General features: G+C 41.6%; 1 protein-coding gene across 1 annotated transcript; it reads left to right on the forward strand.

Annotated features, from left to right (window-relative positions):
* Window positions 1-600: 600 nt before the first annotated feature.
* Window positions 601-5,550, forward strand: LOC127012654 (glutamate decarboxylase 1-like). The gene is given in 5 exon segments (XM_050890887.1): window positions 601-627; window positions 2,525-2,666; window positions 3,778-3,880; window positions 3,882-4,018; window positions 5,018-5,550. Coding segments are annotated over 5 exon segments (519 nt in total). The 3' UTR covers window positions 5,128-5,550.
* Window positions 5,551-18,957: the final 13,407 nt, after the last annotated feature.

Consider the following 18,957-nt stretch of genomic DNA (forward strand, 5'->3'; position numbering starts at 1 on the left):
GACATATTGCAGTCTCCCAGAAGCAGGCTGTTTGCCAGCCGGGGGGAAACAGGTGTGGGTCAGCATCACTACATGTTCCTGTTGCAGTGTGAGGGTAAGAAAAAGGGCTGGACAGAACTGCCCCCAGACCAGCTCTGTCCTATGGCTGTCAGGGCACATATGCCTGACCATACCTCTCCATGGGACAGTGCATGTATGGAGGAAGAAGGAAAAGCTGACAACGTAGATATTGCAGTGCTGGATGTGAGACACTCTACAGACTGAGAATGATGTTCTGCAGTGATGTAGCTGCTTTCCTGGCACGTGATCCCAGAAAACAGGTCTGTCAGCAAGGGGGAGCCTACAGCTCTTTTAGCCCAGCCTGATAAATCTGTCTGTCATCAACATGACAAGGACAATTGGCATATTTCCACCCTAAATTAAATTAGCAAGCTTAAGACCTCAACTATAAAGGCTGTTATCTTTGAAATAGGCTTGCTGCCAACTATGCAAGTAAGAAAACAGGTATTATGTTATTCCTACAGATATTACAGATATTTTTATTGACTTTATAGATATTACAGATATTCTTAAGAAAACAGATATTTTCAGATATGGAAAATGAATTTGGTAAAGCAGATAGCTAAGGTAAGTTTTAATAATAAACACACAAATAGTTATTGGTGCAAGAGCAGTGTCCTGGCTCCCTACCCTTTGAAAACCAGTCCTTGATGTTACAGTTTGGAAAGTGTGATTCTTCCTTCTTTTCCTGCTTCCCTTCCCAGATGATTAATCCCTTGCTTGGTGATAAAGCAGAGATAAGCTTTAAAAACAGGTCTTCCACCATCTGCTCACTGAGATACCAAATAAAGGAAAGATACCACCATGTTCTCTGCTCTCTGAGCTTGACCCAGACTTTTTTTTTTTTGGGGGGGGGGGGGGGAGATATAGGCACTTTCCTGTAGAAAGGAGTTCAGGGTTGAGTTGTTTTTCTAGGGGAAAAATGTTACTAAATCCAAGCAGCTGGCATGGGGAGAGATCTAAGTGGGACCATTTTTCCTGGTTAGCCTGAACAGCTCTCTGACTAGTCTGGAACTCTTTAGACATTTGAACCTTACAGTGTGAGTATGTCAAACCCAGAGGGGTGGACTCTGCAGCCCTCCTAGGAGTGATCCTCTTGATACTGCTCAGCTGAAATTTCTTTTGTGGGCTTCACCGTCTCTCCAAAGGTTGAGTTTACCAAGTAATGCTGCTAAGTTTTCATGGTTAGCAAATGTGCGATCAACTGGAAAGCAGAGGATAAAAGCACAGGACAGGTGCATTGCGCTGGGAGTCAGAGCAAGTAGGAAAGATGACAAAACAAATATATATGGATCACTTTAAGGGAACAAAAGTGAAGCCCTCTTTTAAATTTAGGCAGTCAGAAAAACTAGATTAGTCTTTAATTTTTTTAAAGACTATTTTCACAACTTACAAGCTGCTTTGGGCACTGCATATCTGGTTTTCCAAGGGCTATCAGATTTACCACTGTCTTTGTAGGCCAGCACTAACTGCATTCTCAAGTTGCTTTTTTTGCTTACATTTTGTTTTTTCAGTGAATGAAGTGCTTGGTTGCTAAGAGCAAAGGAAATATAACTATCCAGTAAGGGCTGTGGTACCATTGTGACAGAGGAGAAAAAGTAACACTTGCTTCAGTTACTTTTATTATCTTAAAAGCCAAGTGACACTAATCATATTCCTTACCTACACCATGAAAACAGAACCTAAAGTTACATCAAATGCAATTATTTGATAAAAGTCCATGTAAATTATCCTGCCTGTGCAAATCCCAAGACAGCAAAGCTTTTTCCAAAACTATTCTTGTTTTATTGACTTTCAGAATAGCTGGTCAGTTATTCCTTCGTAAATTTTAAGCATCAGTTTAACCTGGATGTTAAGCAAAGCCCAGGACTTAGCCGCTGTTCTTGTTGAAATAAGAGTTTTAGTAATAATAAGAACAAAAGAATGGCCCACAGGCCAATGTCTGTCTGTCTCAATATCCTGTGACTGCCCCTTGTCTGTAGTCTACCCTTGGTAATGACCATAATGCAGGAAAACCCCGCAGTGATACTTACCCCAGCATAATCCTCCAGCTTCCAGCAACCTGCAGCGTGGTGACTTCTCAAACCACAGGTTGTATCGGTGTGTTTAATCTCTCCCCTTTCCTCCTCTCTCTCACAGCTAGGAATCAGATTCAGGACAACATACAGGTAAACCAGTTGCTCTACCATGACACAACAATCCTTGTGGTTCAGGCTACTCTGCCTTCCCAGGTGCAGCAACCTCACCTCAGATTTTTGGGGTTGGTTGTGGTTTTTTCAGGGTGCTTCTTCAAATCCATCTGTTGCTTTTTTCAGCATCAGTGCTATGTGAGACCAAAAAGTTACTTTCATAGTCAAATAATTAATCCTATCTTCAGTTGGATCAGATGGAGAGCTAATCTCACAGGTATGGAAGTTCTTATGTTCCTAATAATGTTTTTCTTATTCTTCTCCCCTATGCTGAGGGTATTTCTGCAAATGAAGACATTAATTCTAAACCTAGAGATGCAAGTAAAATACACATCTGCAGTCTCCAGCAAGAGGGTAAGGAGAGAGAGACTTGCACTGGGAGCTTTGGGAATTATTTTTCAAATATCTACGCATCAGGTAAGGCTAAATTAAAAAAAACAAAAACAAAAAACAAACTTAATTTGTGATTGCTACATCTTAAATGTTACTGAGAACACACCCTCTTTGCCTGTTCTCTCAGGAAGATCTCACAGGGCCTCAATAGCATGCTGTGGAGCTACTGTGGCAGGGTCCTTAGGGGCCACCACCACATGTGAGAGAGCAGAAACTGAAGGACACTAAGCATGAAGATCCCCTTTCTCCAACCTCTACCTCTGTGCATTATCACTCTTCGGAGTTCTCTCAGTCTCTTTTCATCATTGCTATATCTTCTTCAAAACTTACCCAGAAATAAAATTTCCTTTCTTCTTATCAGGGAAAATCTGAGAGAAGAGTATTTGTTGAGGTTGCTGCCTCAGCCAGAGAGGCTGAAAACTGCTGATGGTGTGGATTCCTAAAACAGTTATGCAGAGGATTGAAGGAGACTAGCCAGGCCATGGAAATCTTTTCCTGTCCTCCAGCTGTGTCCATCTTCCTAATTCCCCTGTAAATATGAACAAAGGCATTTTCAGGACCATGCTGAGGGAGAAAGGATGTTCACCCTCTGTGTTTTGCACTTCTTCCCGTGAAACCACTGTGATCGCTGCGGCAGCCACCTCTCTGGAGCAGTGTGAAGATTTATGGATAAAGTCTCCCTTTCTTGCTGGGAGATGTGTTCTGTTGTTGCTGCTGGAAGGTGGAGTTGAGGAGTAGTACACTGCTGTGTCCTGGGAATGGCTGCAAAGCGAGCTAATGCTTCCTTTCTCATCCTTCCTCATCTTACCCACTGGCAGATGGCCACTAAGCAAATGAAGAGTCTCTCACGAGCCAGGTTTGCACTCTGTGGCACTTCTTATGCCTGAAGCAAGAAGTACAGCATAATTAAGAATATTGCAAAAACATTCATGTGCTAAGGCCCTATGTTCTTAACCATGTTTTTCCTTTTCCTCACTGTTTTATTACATCCCCATTCCTGTTTGATTGCATGTGAAATGGATATACAGGGAGAAACTCAGCAGAATATTCATAGTCACTGAAATAGTCTCTGACCAGCCTGGCTGAGCTGATAGCGCTTAACACTGATTTGCATGTTCTCCTCATTTATGCATAGATGTGTTACCTGCTAAAAATGCTGAAGGCTTCACAGAACAGTTCTTGCTTGAGGTGGCAGAGATTCTCCTGAGTTACATTAAGAGAACCTGTGACAGAGAAAATAGTCCTGGACTTTCATTACCCCCATCAGCTTCTGGAAGGCTTGGAAGGGTTCAGCCTGGAACTGTCTGACCAGCCAGAGCCCTTGGAACAAATGCTTGCTGATTATGGGGACACCTTAAAATACAGAGTTAAAACAGGTAAAGTAGCAAAAACATACATGCCTCATTGTTAGATCGTTTCATGGATGCATGAAATACTGATTCATGGATTGGACTAGATTTGTATGAAAATCTGGGGTTTATCAAATGTGTGGTATATATTTTGTGCCAATTCTATGTTTCTAGTAATGTTCATAATGCTCCGAAAAGGTTTTGTTATAGAAGACATTTGGTGGGAAGAGATGTACTACTCTGGGACCAGTTAACAGATCAGAAGTTATTTATGCTGTCTCATTTAGGGGTCTCTGCATGGTCAATGGGAAAAAAAAAAAAAAATAGGCTTCTAAATTGGGTACTCTTACTTTCTTACTTAGATGCTACAGTTTGATATGTACCTATAAACGCAGGAGGAAAATGCTCCCCTTGCTCCCTCATTAATGATAATGTTATTTGAAATGGTGATGCTTTTGCAAGATTGGATTGGGTTTTGCATGGTTTCATTTTTCCCCTCTTCATTAAGGCATTGTTTGACATGCTTGGCTGACTTCCCATGTCCATTTTTTTCCTCTATATCGTCAGCTAACTTGTTTGCTGTATTTACAGAGGCATTAAGTAGAGCACAGTCCTTAACTCAGTACAGTCCAGGAAGTAGCAGAAAGATGTAAAACCATTTGGTTTTGTTCAGATATTCAAGGACATATGGAGTTCAAGAACATATGGAGTTCTAGCCCTAAAGAAAATAGGATGCTTCTGAACATATGCCAAAATGAATAACTTCAGCAAACACTTACGTGTCATCCTGATGTAGATATTAAATTTAGTTGATTAATTTAAATTTTTTTAATGGTGCCTAATGCTTTACAGCCTCCATTATATCCTTTTCTCAAGGATGTCTGTCTTTCCCAACATTACCATGAAGCATGCTCTTGTGTCCCATATTGATTTCCATATCCTTTTAAATAATCACTTGACAAAAGATAATAGAGACTGTGCTGAGAAAACTATTTATTACACAGAATCTGGTTTACTTGTCTATAGTTTTGGGACATCCTCGCTACTTCATTCATCTTTCTAGTGCCCTTGACATTATTGGTCTAGCTGGGGAATGGCTCACAGCTACAGCGAATACTAACATGTATGTACTGTAAATACCAGTCTTTTGTAGCAAGTGAAATTATAGCAATTACTCCTGTATCTTGACCTTTTAGTGCAGATAAACCCAAGGTGTGGTCATACATTTGTTTCTCAACAGTGGTGGACAGCATCTGTTTAAAGCATTCCTTTCCTGACTGTATTCCCACTTCTCCCCTGCTCAGCAAGGGGCATGACAAAACAGTACAGGACAGACCTTGGCTCTGCCAGTGCAGGGCAGCCAGCCTTCGCTGAGAGTCTTAGTTGAGAGCAGCGGCTTCTGCAAGCGCTCCCCGTTCACTTCGCGCAGGACGTCTCCTCAGGGCATTAGTGACTGTTGGCAGAACATCTGTAGACAATTATATTAAAATACCCATCTCTTACATTTTGCTTAATAGCAACTAATCTTACATGTTTGACTTGGGTGTGCTAACCAGAAGAATTACTGTACTTCTTTGCAAATATGTTGAATTAAAATCCACTGTTGATGCAGATCAAAACCTCTAATATCTCTGTGCTCTGCCCTGTGAAACTGTAGGTGGAGGACTAATACATGAAGAATTAATATTTTAGGATGTTTGACCAGAACTAGATATCTTCATGCAAGACTTTATTGACTGGGGAGCATTTATAGACCCATATAGGAGGGAACACAGCAGGTTCAGCAAAGGGTGAATTGACCTCCTGCCATAGCTTTGCCCAAAGAATCTCCTAAGAAATCTAAACTACAGTGTGTGTACGTGGCTGGTTCTGCTATATTTGTGTACCCTAAAAATCTTTGTTTAATGAATTCCCTGTAAAACCCCCACATACGTATGGCTATACATATATATGTGTGTGTACAGGTATACATACAACACCTTCTCCTCCCCCCCCCCCCCCAAAAAAAAATAAAAGAAATATTTTTGTCTTTGTAATATTAGTTGCTGGATTATTCAGAATAATATTTTCAGTATACGGCTTGTTAGATATTTGCCCTAAACTCATTTTCTTTTTTTAACCTCCATGAAATAATAATGAATAAAAAGCGGGCTTTTGTCAAAGAAATTTTGATAGGTTTCAGGACCGAAAATACAGCTTTCCAGAAGTGGGGAATGGGTAAGAATGGAGCAGGAGTGGCCTTGAGAGCATTAGCAAATGCGTTCTACTTGCAGAAAATGAATAGTGTTAAGAGATAGGATAAATAGAAAGGAGTAAAAGACCAAAGTGCATTTATATAAGAAAAGAAGTCACAGGGTTAATGAGAAGTACTTCCACAGTTGCTAAGGGAAACAGAGGAAAGAACTGATGGCTGCAGGCTTAGCTGAGGTACCAACAGGATATTCTGTCACTCCCAGAATTATATCTTAGGTTCTTGGGCATGTAACTCAAGAGTGGTTTGTAATATATTGGAGGGGAAGACAATGTATACTTACGTGCCTGTGAGGAAAGGTTTTGAGTTTTTGTTTGTTTGTTTTAATTATTTCTGGAGATGCTGGAATAAGGTTTTATATTCATGGAAGTAGCCAGTGTTTTTCAGGTCTTGATAAACAATGCTCCTACCTCTTTCCCAATCACAATATACTTTTAGCTCTTCATTATGTGTACAAAAAATGGAACAAATTAGAGTAGAGAAATCTGGATAATCACAGTATATATGATTCCCTTTGGAAAGGGTAGGTGGAGAAAGAAGTATGCAGAGTATGTGTATGTGGTAACATTTTTATCATCTTTAAGACTGTGGATGTGGTTATTTTTAACTAGCAGTGTTACCTTGTCTGATAACCTTTGAAAACTGTTTATAAGGCTTCTCATCTATATTGCATTTCTTAATTAATATCAGATAGTAGACTGGATCTACAGTCCCTAATTTTATTCCATCATACACTTTGAACATGTAAGTAGTCCTTCTGAGTTGAGCAACTTGTATTTGGATAGGGAACTTTTTTGCAAAGGACTGCAAAAGTCTCTCAGTCCCCTCTGACAGGCTATAGTATAATTTGCAGGGGAAAAAAGGGGCTGGTGTCAAAGTGCGTGAGCCACCATTTTTCATTCCTGATGTTTGCAATTAAATTAAGCATGCACTTGGCTTCATTGGTGATAGCAAAGCCATTGTTTATAATTAATTTGTGCATCATTCTGACAATCTGGCGTGCAAACATAGCTTATTACTTATTAGCCTAAATTTCTGTGCTCCAGGCAAACTTGGCCATATGGAAAAAAAATTGCATGCAGAAGGCCAAAAAGCCACCCAGAATTCTGCCTGAAGTTTCAGATTTTTTTCTTGCTTGCTTTAAAACTCAGCTTCCAATTTTTGTCCTCCAAAGAAAATTCCTGTTGCTACTTGTTACCTAACGGCTGAGGTTATCCTGGTCTGGTTTTCAGTTCAGGTGGTGGTGTGATATATTAATCTGGGCTGGTTAGATTATAATTATTTTCTTTGACATTCTAAGCTAAATTTATAGGACTGTTGTGTTACAGACTTTGGTTTCACTAGAAAATACCAGTGCTTCAGTGTCATGTCTAGTAAGTCTGTACTGAATAAATTTATTATATCAGGTTGGTTGTAGCCATGTATTTTAAAATAATTGAAAGGCAGGAAGTTTATAGGAAAGTTCAGTTAAAGGAAAAGCAGAAAACATTCCCTTAGGCTCTAGTACTAGGCAACAGTGCATAGCTATACCTTACAAGCACCTCTCATAAATCTGTTTTCAGGTAAAAATATGTATGGCTTTGTAATCTAATAGAGCAGTGTAAACTAAGTAAAACTGATTTCAGTTACATGCAAGTCATTAAACAGTGCAGTATTTTTGCATGTTATGTAATTCACTTTTGCCAAACACAGTGCGTTGTCCTTTTTGTATTACAGGTGACAGAAAACAGCCTGCAAGCCTTTCACCAAGCTCATGTAAATACTTGTTACTGGCTAGGAGTTGTCTATCTTCAGACTTGTTTGGAGTTTTATGGTGAAGTGGGCTGGTACTGCATGATAATGTCCGTGTGCTAAATGGACCTTGTTAGGCAGTATCGGTTTCCTGACTGTCGGTCTTACAGGTCAATTTTGGTTAAAGATTTTTTTTTTTAACTCTACAATACATGTCAGGTCGCTGTCAAACCCCCTCGCTCCACAGAGCATAAATTGACAGGACTGTAATTTTACCTTAAATCAGTCCTTGATGCTTTGGGGTTATTGTAGTCACCCAACATCACTACAGACCCCACGGAGAATGTCTCAAATGTGATGGTGTGGCACAAAGACTGTGCTACACAGTCCAGTGTTAATTTTCAGCAAAAATAACTTGAGGTATGACTCTGAAAAGCAACACCCTCTCGGTGTGTAAAAGCTGATACTAGGGTCTCAACAGCATCAGCAAAACTGAGCGTTTCTTCCCCAAGTGTGAGAATCTGCCTGGTAGGACCAGGGTGCCTCACGGCCAGCTGGACAGCCAAGCTGTGCTCCCTTCTCCTGCTTCCCCCGCCCCGCTCCCAGCCTTGCCTCAGGGACTCCCAGGACACCCTGTGGTGGCAATGTAGGTGGGATGGATGTGCCACTCAGAGCAGTGGCTGCGCACTTGTGACTGTTCACTCAACTCCTGCTTAGATTTTTGGCTAATATATGATATATATTATATATATAGGCCTGATATATGCTGGGAGCAGTGCCATTAGGTCAAAGCGAGAGCACCACATAGGCAGGACAGGTGGCCAGAAAGAGCTAACGGGCCGTTAGGCAGCCATTATAATCTGCAAATTGCTGTCCATCATCTTTGTCTGGCAGTTTGGTCAGAATCTGCTAATTTATGGAAATGGTATAGACCAAACCTCCAAGCTTGGAAGGTTGAAAACGTCAGCTTACCTAAAAAGCTTTTGAAGCGGATCCCACAGCAGCTGGACTGCTGAGGCTTTCATGCTTCCCGGTGTCATACAGGGTACGCCCACACTGTTATGGAGGAGGAAGGATGAGCACTTTCACTGTTGGCTAGGTAACCTTTTTCTTTTTTCTCGCCGCCCCCCCCCCCCCCCCCCCCCCCCCCCATAGGTGCACAAATGAGTTATGGATTATAAGTTATGAAACCTTATGACTTGAATGGTTGATAAGTGAATTCACGTGATAGATTAGTCTGGACAAAAGGGGATTGAGCTCGTGTTTGTTGTGTGTGTTTGTCATATTTCTTAATGAGCTCATGAAATAAAGTTTAAATCAGAGTATGTTGTCCTGTAAATTTGAGAGATCCAAATGGACTGTGACAGCCCTCTGTGGGGACTGGCTGCCTCCCTGCAGGTGTTTGAAGAGGAACAGTGTGACCCTGTAGCTGTAGGGTCGGGCAATGGCAAGTGTCACCCTGATGCTGTTGCCTCAGCTGTGGTTTGGGGATGTCATTTCAGAGGGCAATGTTCCCTACTTGCCTGCTTTCTGTTTTGTTGCTGTGAAGGCATGCAATAGAACAGATAGCAAAGCTTTTCATGGTTTTAGTTTTTCACTTTAACGTAAAGGATATTATTACCCAAACAAAAGCGATGGAGAATAGTTCAGATACATTTATTCCTTTATATTATGCAAATCCCCTAATGTTTGATCTGAGAAATTCTAAGTAGTTATATATCTGAGTGCTTTCACCTACAGCTTTAGGACTAACTGCACTAACCAATGCTTAAGTAACCAACCACTTTGTAAGTATTCATGATACAAATGTTGTGTTACTACTGTAATTTAAATGGCTAATAATATTGCATGGCTATATGATAATCTTGCTCAATAATAATGCCATCCTAAACTACAAGGAACATTCCAAAATTGCTTCTTCCTTGTTACTGAGTGAAATTTAGTAAATTGCTAAGTACCATGCTTAAGTTAATTATCTATGATTAAATATATATATACACATATGTGACCTTCTTATCAGAACACATTATGAAACCATGTGAGGAAAAACTGTTAGTTTCCTATATGGCATGGTACAGCGTAGCACAACTGAATGCATTACAGAAGACAGACAGCTTCTTCTGAAGGACGTGTTGCTGCTCCTGCTGAAGACACAAACCAACAGAACGCTGGTGAACTTTAACATGGCTCCTCTTCAATGCTGGTATTTTAACGTAACTGAGTCACACACAATGTATTTCTTTAGGACAGAAAGAATGAAGAGGAACACTTACCATATGTAAGTATACGTATATATATACCACTTATATTTCATGTATGCATGAATATGCTTAAAGCTCCCTCATATTTTTTGTTCTTTATATTTAAGAGCCATTACTCACTGAAGAAAGCAGCAGCGGTTCTTGGAATTGGGACAGATAATGTAATTGCGGTGAAGTGTGATAAAAAGTAAGACAAGCCATGCCTCTCAAGAATGTTTTGTTGTGTTTAACTTCCTCTGACGCAGTGTGCCTTTGGTTCTGTTTCCTAGCAGGAATCCCATTTTATAAAATGAACTCTGACTGTCCTGAACAAAACTCACTGTTCGTAAAAACAGGGTTCAGTTTTACAAGTTGCTTTTTGCAGGTCTTAATTCCGGTCTTACCCTGTTCAGTTTAAGTAAAAAGTGGTTATTGTGCCTGAGCTAAAAATGGAGTAAAAAGTATTGGACTCTCCTAATATATTCCACAGTCTCATTGCTTATTTGCCTTCAGGAGATGGTGCTTTTTGGTGTGAGTCAGGGTGGTAGAAAGTGTTTTGGGCAGAGAATGGGATTGGGCTTTCTTGCCACCTTTTGCGCAAAGAGCAATGCGTTGCTCAGCCATTTCAGGAAACATGGGGAAGAAAACCAACGTGGGATAAGATAGATTCCTCCTTTCTTAAATCAGCCTTTCCAGGGGTGTGATAATTTTCCAGGTGCTCCTACCTGTAATATGTTAGTCTCATTGGGGCAGTAGCAGCCCAGGAGCTTGGGGTGGGGTGGGAGGCCCTTGCTCATATCACAGTGCCTCCTTGGGGCACAGGTGGGAGTGCAAGAGACCTGCCTTTGCTTTCCAAAAGGCAGGATTTGCCCAAAGGGATGTGGGTGCACTGGAACAGATGGTGGGGAACTGACCTTTTAAGCTAGGGCAGCCTTGGCTGGAGTCTACATTCTTCTGAGCTTCTGTCCAAGCACCCACTACCATTTTCAGTCTGTCTGAATTACTTTCATTTTAGACCTCTACTGTTTTGTTTAGAAGGCTTTTTTCTTCTCACTGGAATGTGATCTTCTGTCCTCTGCATAAAGCTAGTGGAATAGATGCAGTAGCAGTTTCCGGGAAAGGTTTACAGACATATTTCTTTTCTATTCATTGCTCTTGGAATATGTGCAGGGCTGTAGGGCACATCTCTTTAGTTCTGCTTCAGGCTTTTCTTATTAAAAGAATATTTCAGTTGAATTTCATTGGAGGAAAAAAAAAGACCAAAACCAACACCCACACCACCTATTACTGAATTCTTTGCTATTTCCTGGCATTGTCAAAATGCAAACCGGGAGTCTTGCAGGGGGGAAACCCCTCACCTTGCACTCTTTACAACTGTGTGATGCTCAGCATGCTGTCAAATTCTTCTGAGAAGCATCATGAAACAAAATTAGGGGGCAGGATGAGGGGAGGTCTGTTTGTTTCTTAGATCTTACGTAATGGATGAGAACCAAATGTTTGTGTTTAAACTTTGATACCTTTGTTCACGTTTTCTTTGCTTAATGCAGCATCTTGTGAAAGCTACATGGAACTCAGTTTGTAGTACCAGTATTTAAAAAGCAACATTCCTTTCTGTGGAGCTCTCTGCTTCAAGGTTTATCTTCTTTTGCAAAATTGGATATTAAGGTTGAGATGTCCTGGGCGTTTAAGAGGGCGATTCCCACCACTCAACACACATACATGTTCCCACCCCCCCGAATCCCAGAAGTTCAAGGCATTACTGTATGTTCTCCTTGGCTCCTTGACCCCATTCATTTGTGAGAAAGCAGAGCAAACTGAAGCATTTCCAGATGGTGTATTTCTCCCTGTTTTGCTGCTCTTCAACATGGAAGATGGCCACAGTTATATGTTGTATGCTTATATCATGTGACATAACATTGAGATTGAGGGGAGAAAAAAATTCAGCTGAGAGTGGTGTTGTTTCTGTCAATGAAAGCATGAGGTGAAGGGGGATAAGTATTATTAAGATGTCTGGAAAAAATGCAGTATTCCCTGTAGTGCTTTATTTTCATACTGCTGTCTATCATTGTTATTCTTATTTTTGAAAGGTTACAAATATATGATGCTTCCACTCCCTGTTGCCTCAATGACCGAATCTGTTGACTCGGTCTCTGAATCTTTACTCTGAAACATGATGGGCAATTCTGAAACTTACCACATTCTCATGTCTAACTTTTCTTCACCGATACTCAAAACTGAGATGGACTCTTCCCTCTCCAGGGGCTGCAAAGGGCATCTCTGCTGGGGCGCCTGGAGCACCTCCTGCCCTCCTCCTGCTCTCCCCTCGGGGCTCGCAGGGCTGTTTCTCACCCTGTTTCCCTCAGACAGCCCTGGCTGCCGGGCAGCGTTTTGCCCTCTCTTACCCAGGCTTTCCCCGAGGCGCCCGCCCGTGGCTGAGGGGCTCAGCTGTGCCCTGCGGTGGGGCCGCTGGAGCTGGCTGGAACCGGCTGTGTCTGACATGGGGCAGCTCCAGCCGCTCCTCACAGAGGCCGCCCCTGCAGCCCCCTACTGCTCCTGCCAGCACCTGGGCACCTGCACCTAGCACAAAATTAAAAAATAAAATTAATTTAATCACATTGAAATTTTAAGTAAGGACACTGAAAAAGTAGAAAATACTGGTTTTGGAAGGTTTTGCCCTGAAAGAGGCTGGGGCATGACAGCTGACTTCTAGTTTGGGGAAGAAGCTCCCTGGACCATAGATGGCTTTAAAAGGTGGTTCCTTAGTAAATGTAGCTGTCCATAGGGTAAATATTAAGGAAAAGGTTGGCTATGGTCCTATGAGGCAGTGTTGATCAGCAAACTGGTGCTCCAGCTTCTTCCTGCCAACCCAACTCACCTCAGTGATGAGGTGAGGACGGCTGCTGCATGCCCCGGTCTTGCCCGCGTGAGGGACTGAGGCTATACGTGATCAAAGACACCAAGCAAGCAAAAGCCTGCAAAAGGATTGTAAGGATCTCTATGCACAAATGGCATATGATCACTTTTCACAAAAGTTTAGGTAGTTCTTGGATGAAAAGGGGCTGAGGAAGATTAATTTGGGAATTGGTCCTTCCTCTAGTGTTGTTATTTTTCTCAACAGTTTTGATGATGACGTGAAATTATGGCTGGTAAAATTTGTAGATGACATGAACTTAGTAGCATGGTAAATAATAAGGATCACAGAGTACTATGAATAGTCTTAGAAGTAGAATTGGGTACCTGATTTCCTGTATATTTAAAGACTAATCAGAAGAATAAATGACATTATCGTCTTTGGGCTTTTTCTCTCAATTTTTGACACTGGGAAAATGATTCCAGCAGATTTGGAGGCTAAAATACTGAAATTCAAAAGGCAGGTTGTTGTTTTCACTCTCATTTTTAATGTTAATGTCGAGTTGAATCTGACAATGCTATCTGAAATCTGGCAGCATCAACTCACAGAAAATTGTCATTGATACCGATTGTAAAAGACAGAGCAGGATATATATTTCCCCCTCCTGGGAAATAATAAAATAGCTGAAAAATCTGTTTTTGAAGAGAATGAGGACTGTTTGTTAATTTGTGTCAAATTATGGCCTGCTATTTCAGCCAGTTTTCTCCAAATGGAGGAAAATTTGAAATGCTTCGCTTTGATTATATTTTGAAGTGAAACATGTTGACTCTGTTAGCTCACAGCTAAGCTATTTTAAAAAGTAAATTAAAATTATTGTGGTACTCGATGCTTAAATATTGCATTTCAGGTTGATCTAAAATGTGGGCTATTGTTATTGTTCAATTGTTTTTCACACTGCTGAAACACCTGCATATGTGTTTAGGGGGAGAGCCAAGAAAGCTCAGAAAATGTTCTTCAGCTACATTACCTCCACAGCAGGGATAGGATCTACATTTGCAAAAGCACTTAAGAGCTTGTGTTGTCTTTGGGTAGCTTCTGATGAAAAGTGACGGAAGTTTTCTGATGGGCAAAAATAATTGGGCCATGTTATGTGATAGATATATAAGACTGTTTCACACACAAATAGAAGCAGTCTTACAGATAAAGTGCCATTATATTTTTGGGTTTTTTCTTTTTTGGAAGAGCGCCCTTTTTTCCAGTTCACCCTGAAATGGAATAGGAATTTGAGAAATGGGAAAAGATGGGACAGTGAAGAAGAATGGTCTTCACTATTACAGACATAAGTTCTGCCTGGACTCATGCAGTACCACTATGTGCACTCATGCACGTACCACTTCTAAGATGGTTATTCTTGTATCGGCTAAGCCAACTCCAAAAATTAAACACATTACCTGTGCAGCATACAACATTTGAGCTCCGGAGTTACTGTCTGTCTTCAGAGTTGTCATTCAGTTTATTGTCCTACTTCAGGATACTTGGCTTGTAACAAAGTAAGGTTGATTATGCTTCCTAAACAAAATTCTTAGCTCTGGTATAAGTATGTGGGTGTAGCGGGGAAAGTAGCTAGTTTTGGTTTTGGCGTTTTGCTGCTGTTGTGAAGTGGTGTGAATAATTATGGTTTGTATCTTTAGCCAATTTTGGTATTGTGTTTACTAAGCAGTCTGAAATTTTTTTCAAATTTTGGAGTTTATAGCTCTAGTCCATTAGCCCCTCCTGAAAACTTCTAGATAGATGCTATACATAGGCTTACATGCCTCATATTAGGAAACCATTTTAAGGAAATGTTGGCTGTTGCACATAAAACCATTTGAATGCTGATGTGCATAGCATTGATTTCTTCCATAGATTGCTCCTTTTTGGGGAGAGTTGTCTGAAATCCAGAAGCAGGCTCAAAGATCTTGCAAGGCTGTGTAAGCCAAGCTTATATTTGCTTATGCATTTATAAATTTAAAGATTTAAAATTGGAAGGCAGAATTATTATCAGGTTTGCATGGTACAATATCTGATTTGGGATTCTTCCAACAAACCCAGACTTCTTTTTCTAAGCTGTTGCAAATATTTGGCAGTACACTGAATTAAAAGATTTGAGAGGGGTTCTATCAGAACCCAGGGTTAGTTGTTATTGTAAGTATTGTCTCTTTGTATGAATCAGAAGACCAGACTACTCACTTCTCTCACCTTTTCATTAAAATACCTATGGAAGCTGCCATTCTTTCAAGAGCAAAGCTTGCTTGCCAAACTAATGCCTGGCAAATGGAATGTGCCACAGTAAAAGTTAAATCATCCTTTGTACTGCTAGGTACCTTAGTACACTATGTGGAGTTCAGTGTGTCTGGGAGTTTTATGTGCAGGAGAAGTCAGCATGCAGCAGGGAAAGGTGTAAATTTATAGCATGTTAGTTACTTCTATTTCCTTATGCAAATAGTTCTTCAAATAGTCAGCATGGGATAGCTTTCAAAGTGCAGCAACCAACTTCTTATGGAAATGCTTGAAGCCCACATAGGGAATGTAGCATTATTTTATAGCCTAGCTAAGTGCTCACTAATTGTCTCATGTAGACAAGCCGCCGGATAATGTTGCAGTGGGTGCATTAATTACCTGTAGGGGTTTACAGTCTTTAACCTTGACTTTATATGGCAAATAAACTCAACTTACCTGTGAGGTACCATTATGAGAAGTTTAACAGGGTTGCTTACTTGATGGTTAGGTTTACCAAGGTCTGGGCTGTCATTCTTAGCCACAGGAGCAACAGGAAACATATTGTCTTAGAGGTGAAATTAAATGCCTGAAAAACACATTTGGGAGAATGATCACTTTTAACATAACATGATGCTTCCTCACATGTTTGGCTGTTAATTTTCATGGGTTTAAGCTAGAAAGATCCTCTTACTGCTTCATTAAGTTTTATTTCTCTTCAGTTGATGGAGGTGTGGCTTTGAGCAAGGAGAGGTTTTTAGTCCTGCTTATTTTCTTTTAAACTCCAGTTAGAAAGAAAAAGTTGAGTTTTCCTAAAGGGTTACTTGCACATATATCATTACAAAGTGACCATCATATTGTTTTACTAGGATCTTCTACAATGTTGTAACCAGATGTTCACAGGCTATCTGTTCCAGCCAGATAAACAGTATGGTACAGCTTTTGTCACAGGGGACAAGACAATTCAGTGTGGCCGACATATTGATGTCTTCAAGCTTTGGTTAATGTGGAAAGCAAAGGTAGGAAAGGACTCTGAAAATACAGGTTTGTTCCAGAATTTTAACAGATTTCTTTCACTGTTTCAGACTGATAAATATTTGAAAATAAAGATGAAAGTAAACTTTAAATTGGAGTGCAGTAGGAAATATTAAGAAGCACTCTTTATTATGAGTTTCATCCATGTTAGAAATTATATGGCTGTGGGGTTCATCTCCCCTCTCCAGAGTTATTTGAATTAAGTGTCCTATTTAAATTAACCTGTAGGTTCCCTATCCCCCTAATGGTGAAGCTAAACATGCTTCTAAACATTCAGCAAGTATCTTTCCTTTAACTGGTCTCTAATCGTTCAGAGATCCTAAAGCAGTTTAAAGTACAAGTGAAACTTGCAAGTGGTGAAGGACAGGTGAATTGAGTTCAAAACCATAGGTCACAGTATTGAAATCCTGTTTTGGTATGGGACCCTTCAGCAGCTAAAAAGCTTCACAACATTCATCCAGGGTAAACATGCTTTTTAAAGCATGGAGAAGAGAGCAGCTGTATTCATTTCTCAATCACCTATATAAGTTGGTGAGGGAGCCAATTAGGGAAGGCACCCCACTGGACCTGTTGTTTGTGAACAGAGAAGGACTTGTGGGTGATGTGATGGTTGGAGGCTGTCTTGGGCATAGCGATCACAAAACGATAAGAGTTTTCGATTCTCAGAGAAGTAAGGAGGGGGGTCAGCAGAACTGCCACCTTGGACTTCCGGAGGGCAGACTTTGGCCTGTTTAGGAAACTAGTTGACAGAGTCTGTTGGGAGGCAGTCCTGAAGGGTAAAGGAGTCCAGGAAGGCTGGACATTATTCAAGAAGAAAATCTTAAAGGTGCAAGAGCAGGCTGTCCCCATGTGCCAAAAGACGAGGCAGCAGAGAAGACGATCAGCCTGGCTGAACAGAGAGCTTTGGCTGGAACTCAGGAAAAAAAGAGAGTTTATGACCTTTGGAAGAAGGGGTAGGCCACCCAGGAGGACTACAAGGATGTCATGAGGTTATGTAGGGAGAAAATTAGAAGGGACAAAGCCCAACTAGAACTTAATCTGGCTACTGCTGTAAAAGACAATAAAAAATGTTTCTATAAATACATTAGCAACAAAAGGAGGGCTAAGAATCATCTCTATCCTTTATTGGGTGCCAGGGGAAACATAGTGACAAAGGATGAGGAAAAGGCTGAGGTACTTAATGCCTTCTTTCCCTCAGTCTTTAATAGTAAGACCAGTTGTTCTCTGGGTACTCAGCTCCCTGAGCTGGAAGACAGGGAAGGGGAGCAGAATGAAGCCCCCATAATCCAAAGGGAAATGGTTAGCGACCTGCTACACCACTTAGACACACACAGGTCTATGGGGCTGGATGGGATCTGCCCAAGGATTCTGAGGGAGCTGGCGGAAGTGTTCACCAAGCCACTTTCAACCATTTATCAGCAGTCCTGGCTAACTGGCGAGGTCCCAGTTGACTGGAAGTTAGCAAATGTGACGCCCATCTACAAGAAGGGCCACAAGGAAGATGTGGGGAACTATAGACCTGTCAGTCTGACCTTGGTGCCAGGGAAGGTTATGGAGCAGATCATCTTGAGTGCCATCATGTGGCACGTACAGGACAACCAGGTGATCAGGCCAGGCCGCATGGGTTTATGAAAGGCAGGTCCTGCTTGACTAACCTGATCGTCTTCTATGACAAGGTGACCTGCTTAGTGGATGAGGGAAAGGCTGTGGATGTTGTTTACCTGGACTTCAGTAAAGCCTTTGACACTGTTTCCCACAGCATTCTCCTGGAGAAACGCGCTGCTCATGGCTTAGACAAGCGTACTCTTTGCTGGGTAAAAAACTGGCTGGATGGCTGGGCCCAAAGAATTGTGGTGAGCAGAGTTAAATCCAGTTGGCGGCCAGTCACAAGTGGTGTTCCCCAGGGCTCAGTATTGGGGCCAGTTCTGTTTAATATCTTCATCAATGATCTGGACAAGGGGACCGAGTGCACCCTCAGTAAGTTTGTAGACGACACCAAGTTGGGCAGGAGCATTGATCTGCTTGAGGGTAGAAAGGCTCTACAGAGGGATCCGGACAGGCTGGATTGATGGGCCAAGGCCAATTGTATGAGGTTCAACGAGGTCAAGTGCCAGGTTCTGCACTTGGGTCACAACAACCCCAGGCAATGCTACAGGCTCGCGGAAGAGTGGCTGGAAAGCTGCCTGGCAGCAAAGGAGCTGCCAGGGGGTGTTGGCTGACAGCTGGCTGAATATGAGCCAGCAGTGTGCCCAGGTGGCCAAGAAGGCCAACAGCATCCTGGCTTGTATCAGAAATAGTGTGGCCAGCAGGACTAGAGAAGTGATTGTCCCCCTGTACTCAGCACTGGTGAGGCTGCATCTCGAATACTGTGTTCAGTTTTGGGCCCCTCACTACAAGAAAGACATGGAGGTGCTGGAGCGTGTCCAAAGAAGGGCAACCAAGCTGGTGGAGGGTCTAGAGAACAAGTCCTGTGAGGAGCAGCTGAGGGAACTGGGGTAGTTTAGACTGGAGAAAAGGAGGCTGAGGGGAGACCTCATTGCTCTCTACAACTACCTGAAAGGAGGTTGTAGCGAGGTGGGTGTTGGTCTCTTTTCCCAAGTAG

This window comes from Gymnogyps californianus, chromosome 2 (genome assembly GCF_018139145.2).
Source record: "Gymnogyps californianus isolate 813 chromosome 2, ASM1813914v2, whole genome shotgun sequence".
In the NCBI taxonomy this organism is placed as follows: Eukaryota; Metazoa; Chordata; class Aves; order Accipitriformes; family Cathartidae; genus Gymnogyps; species Gymnogyps californianus.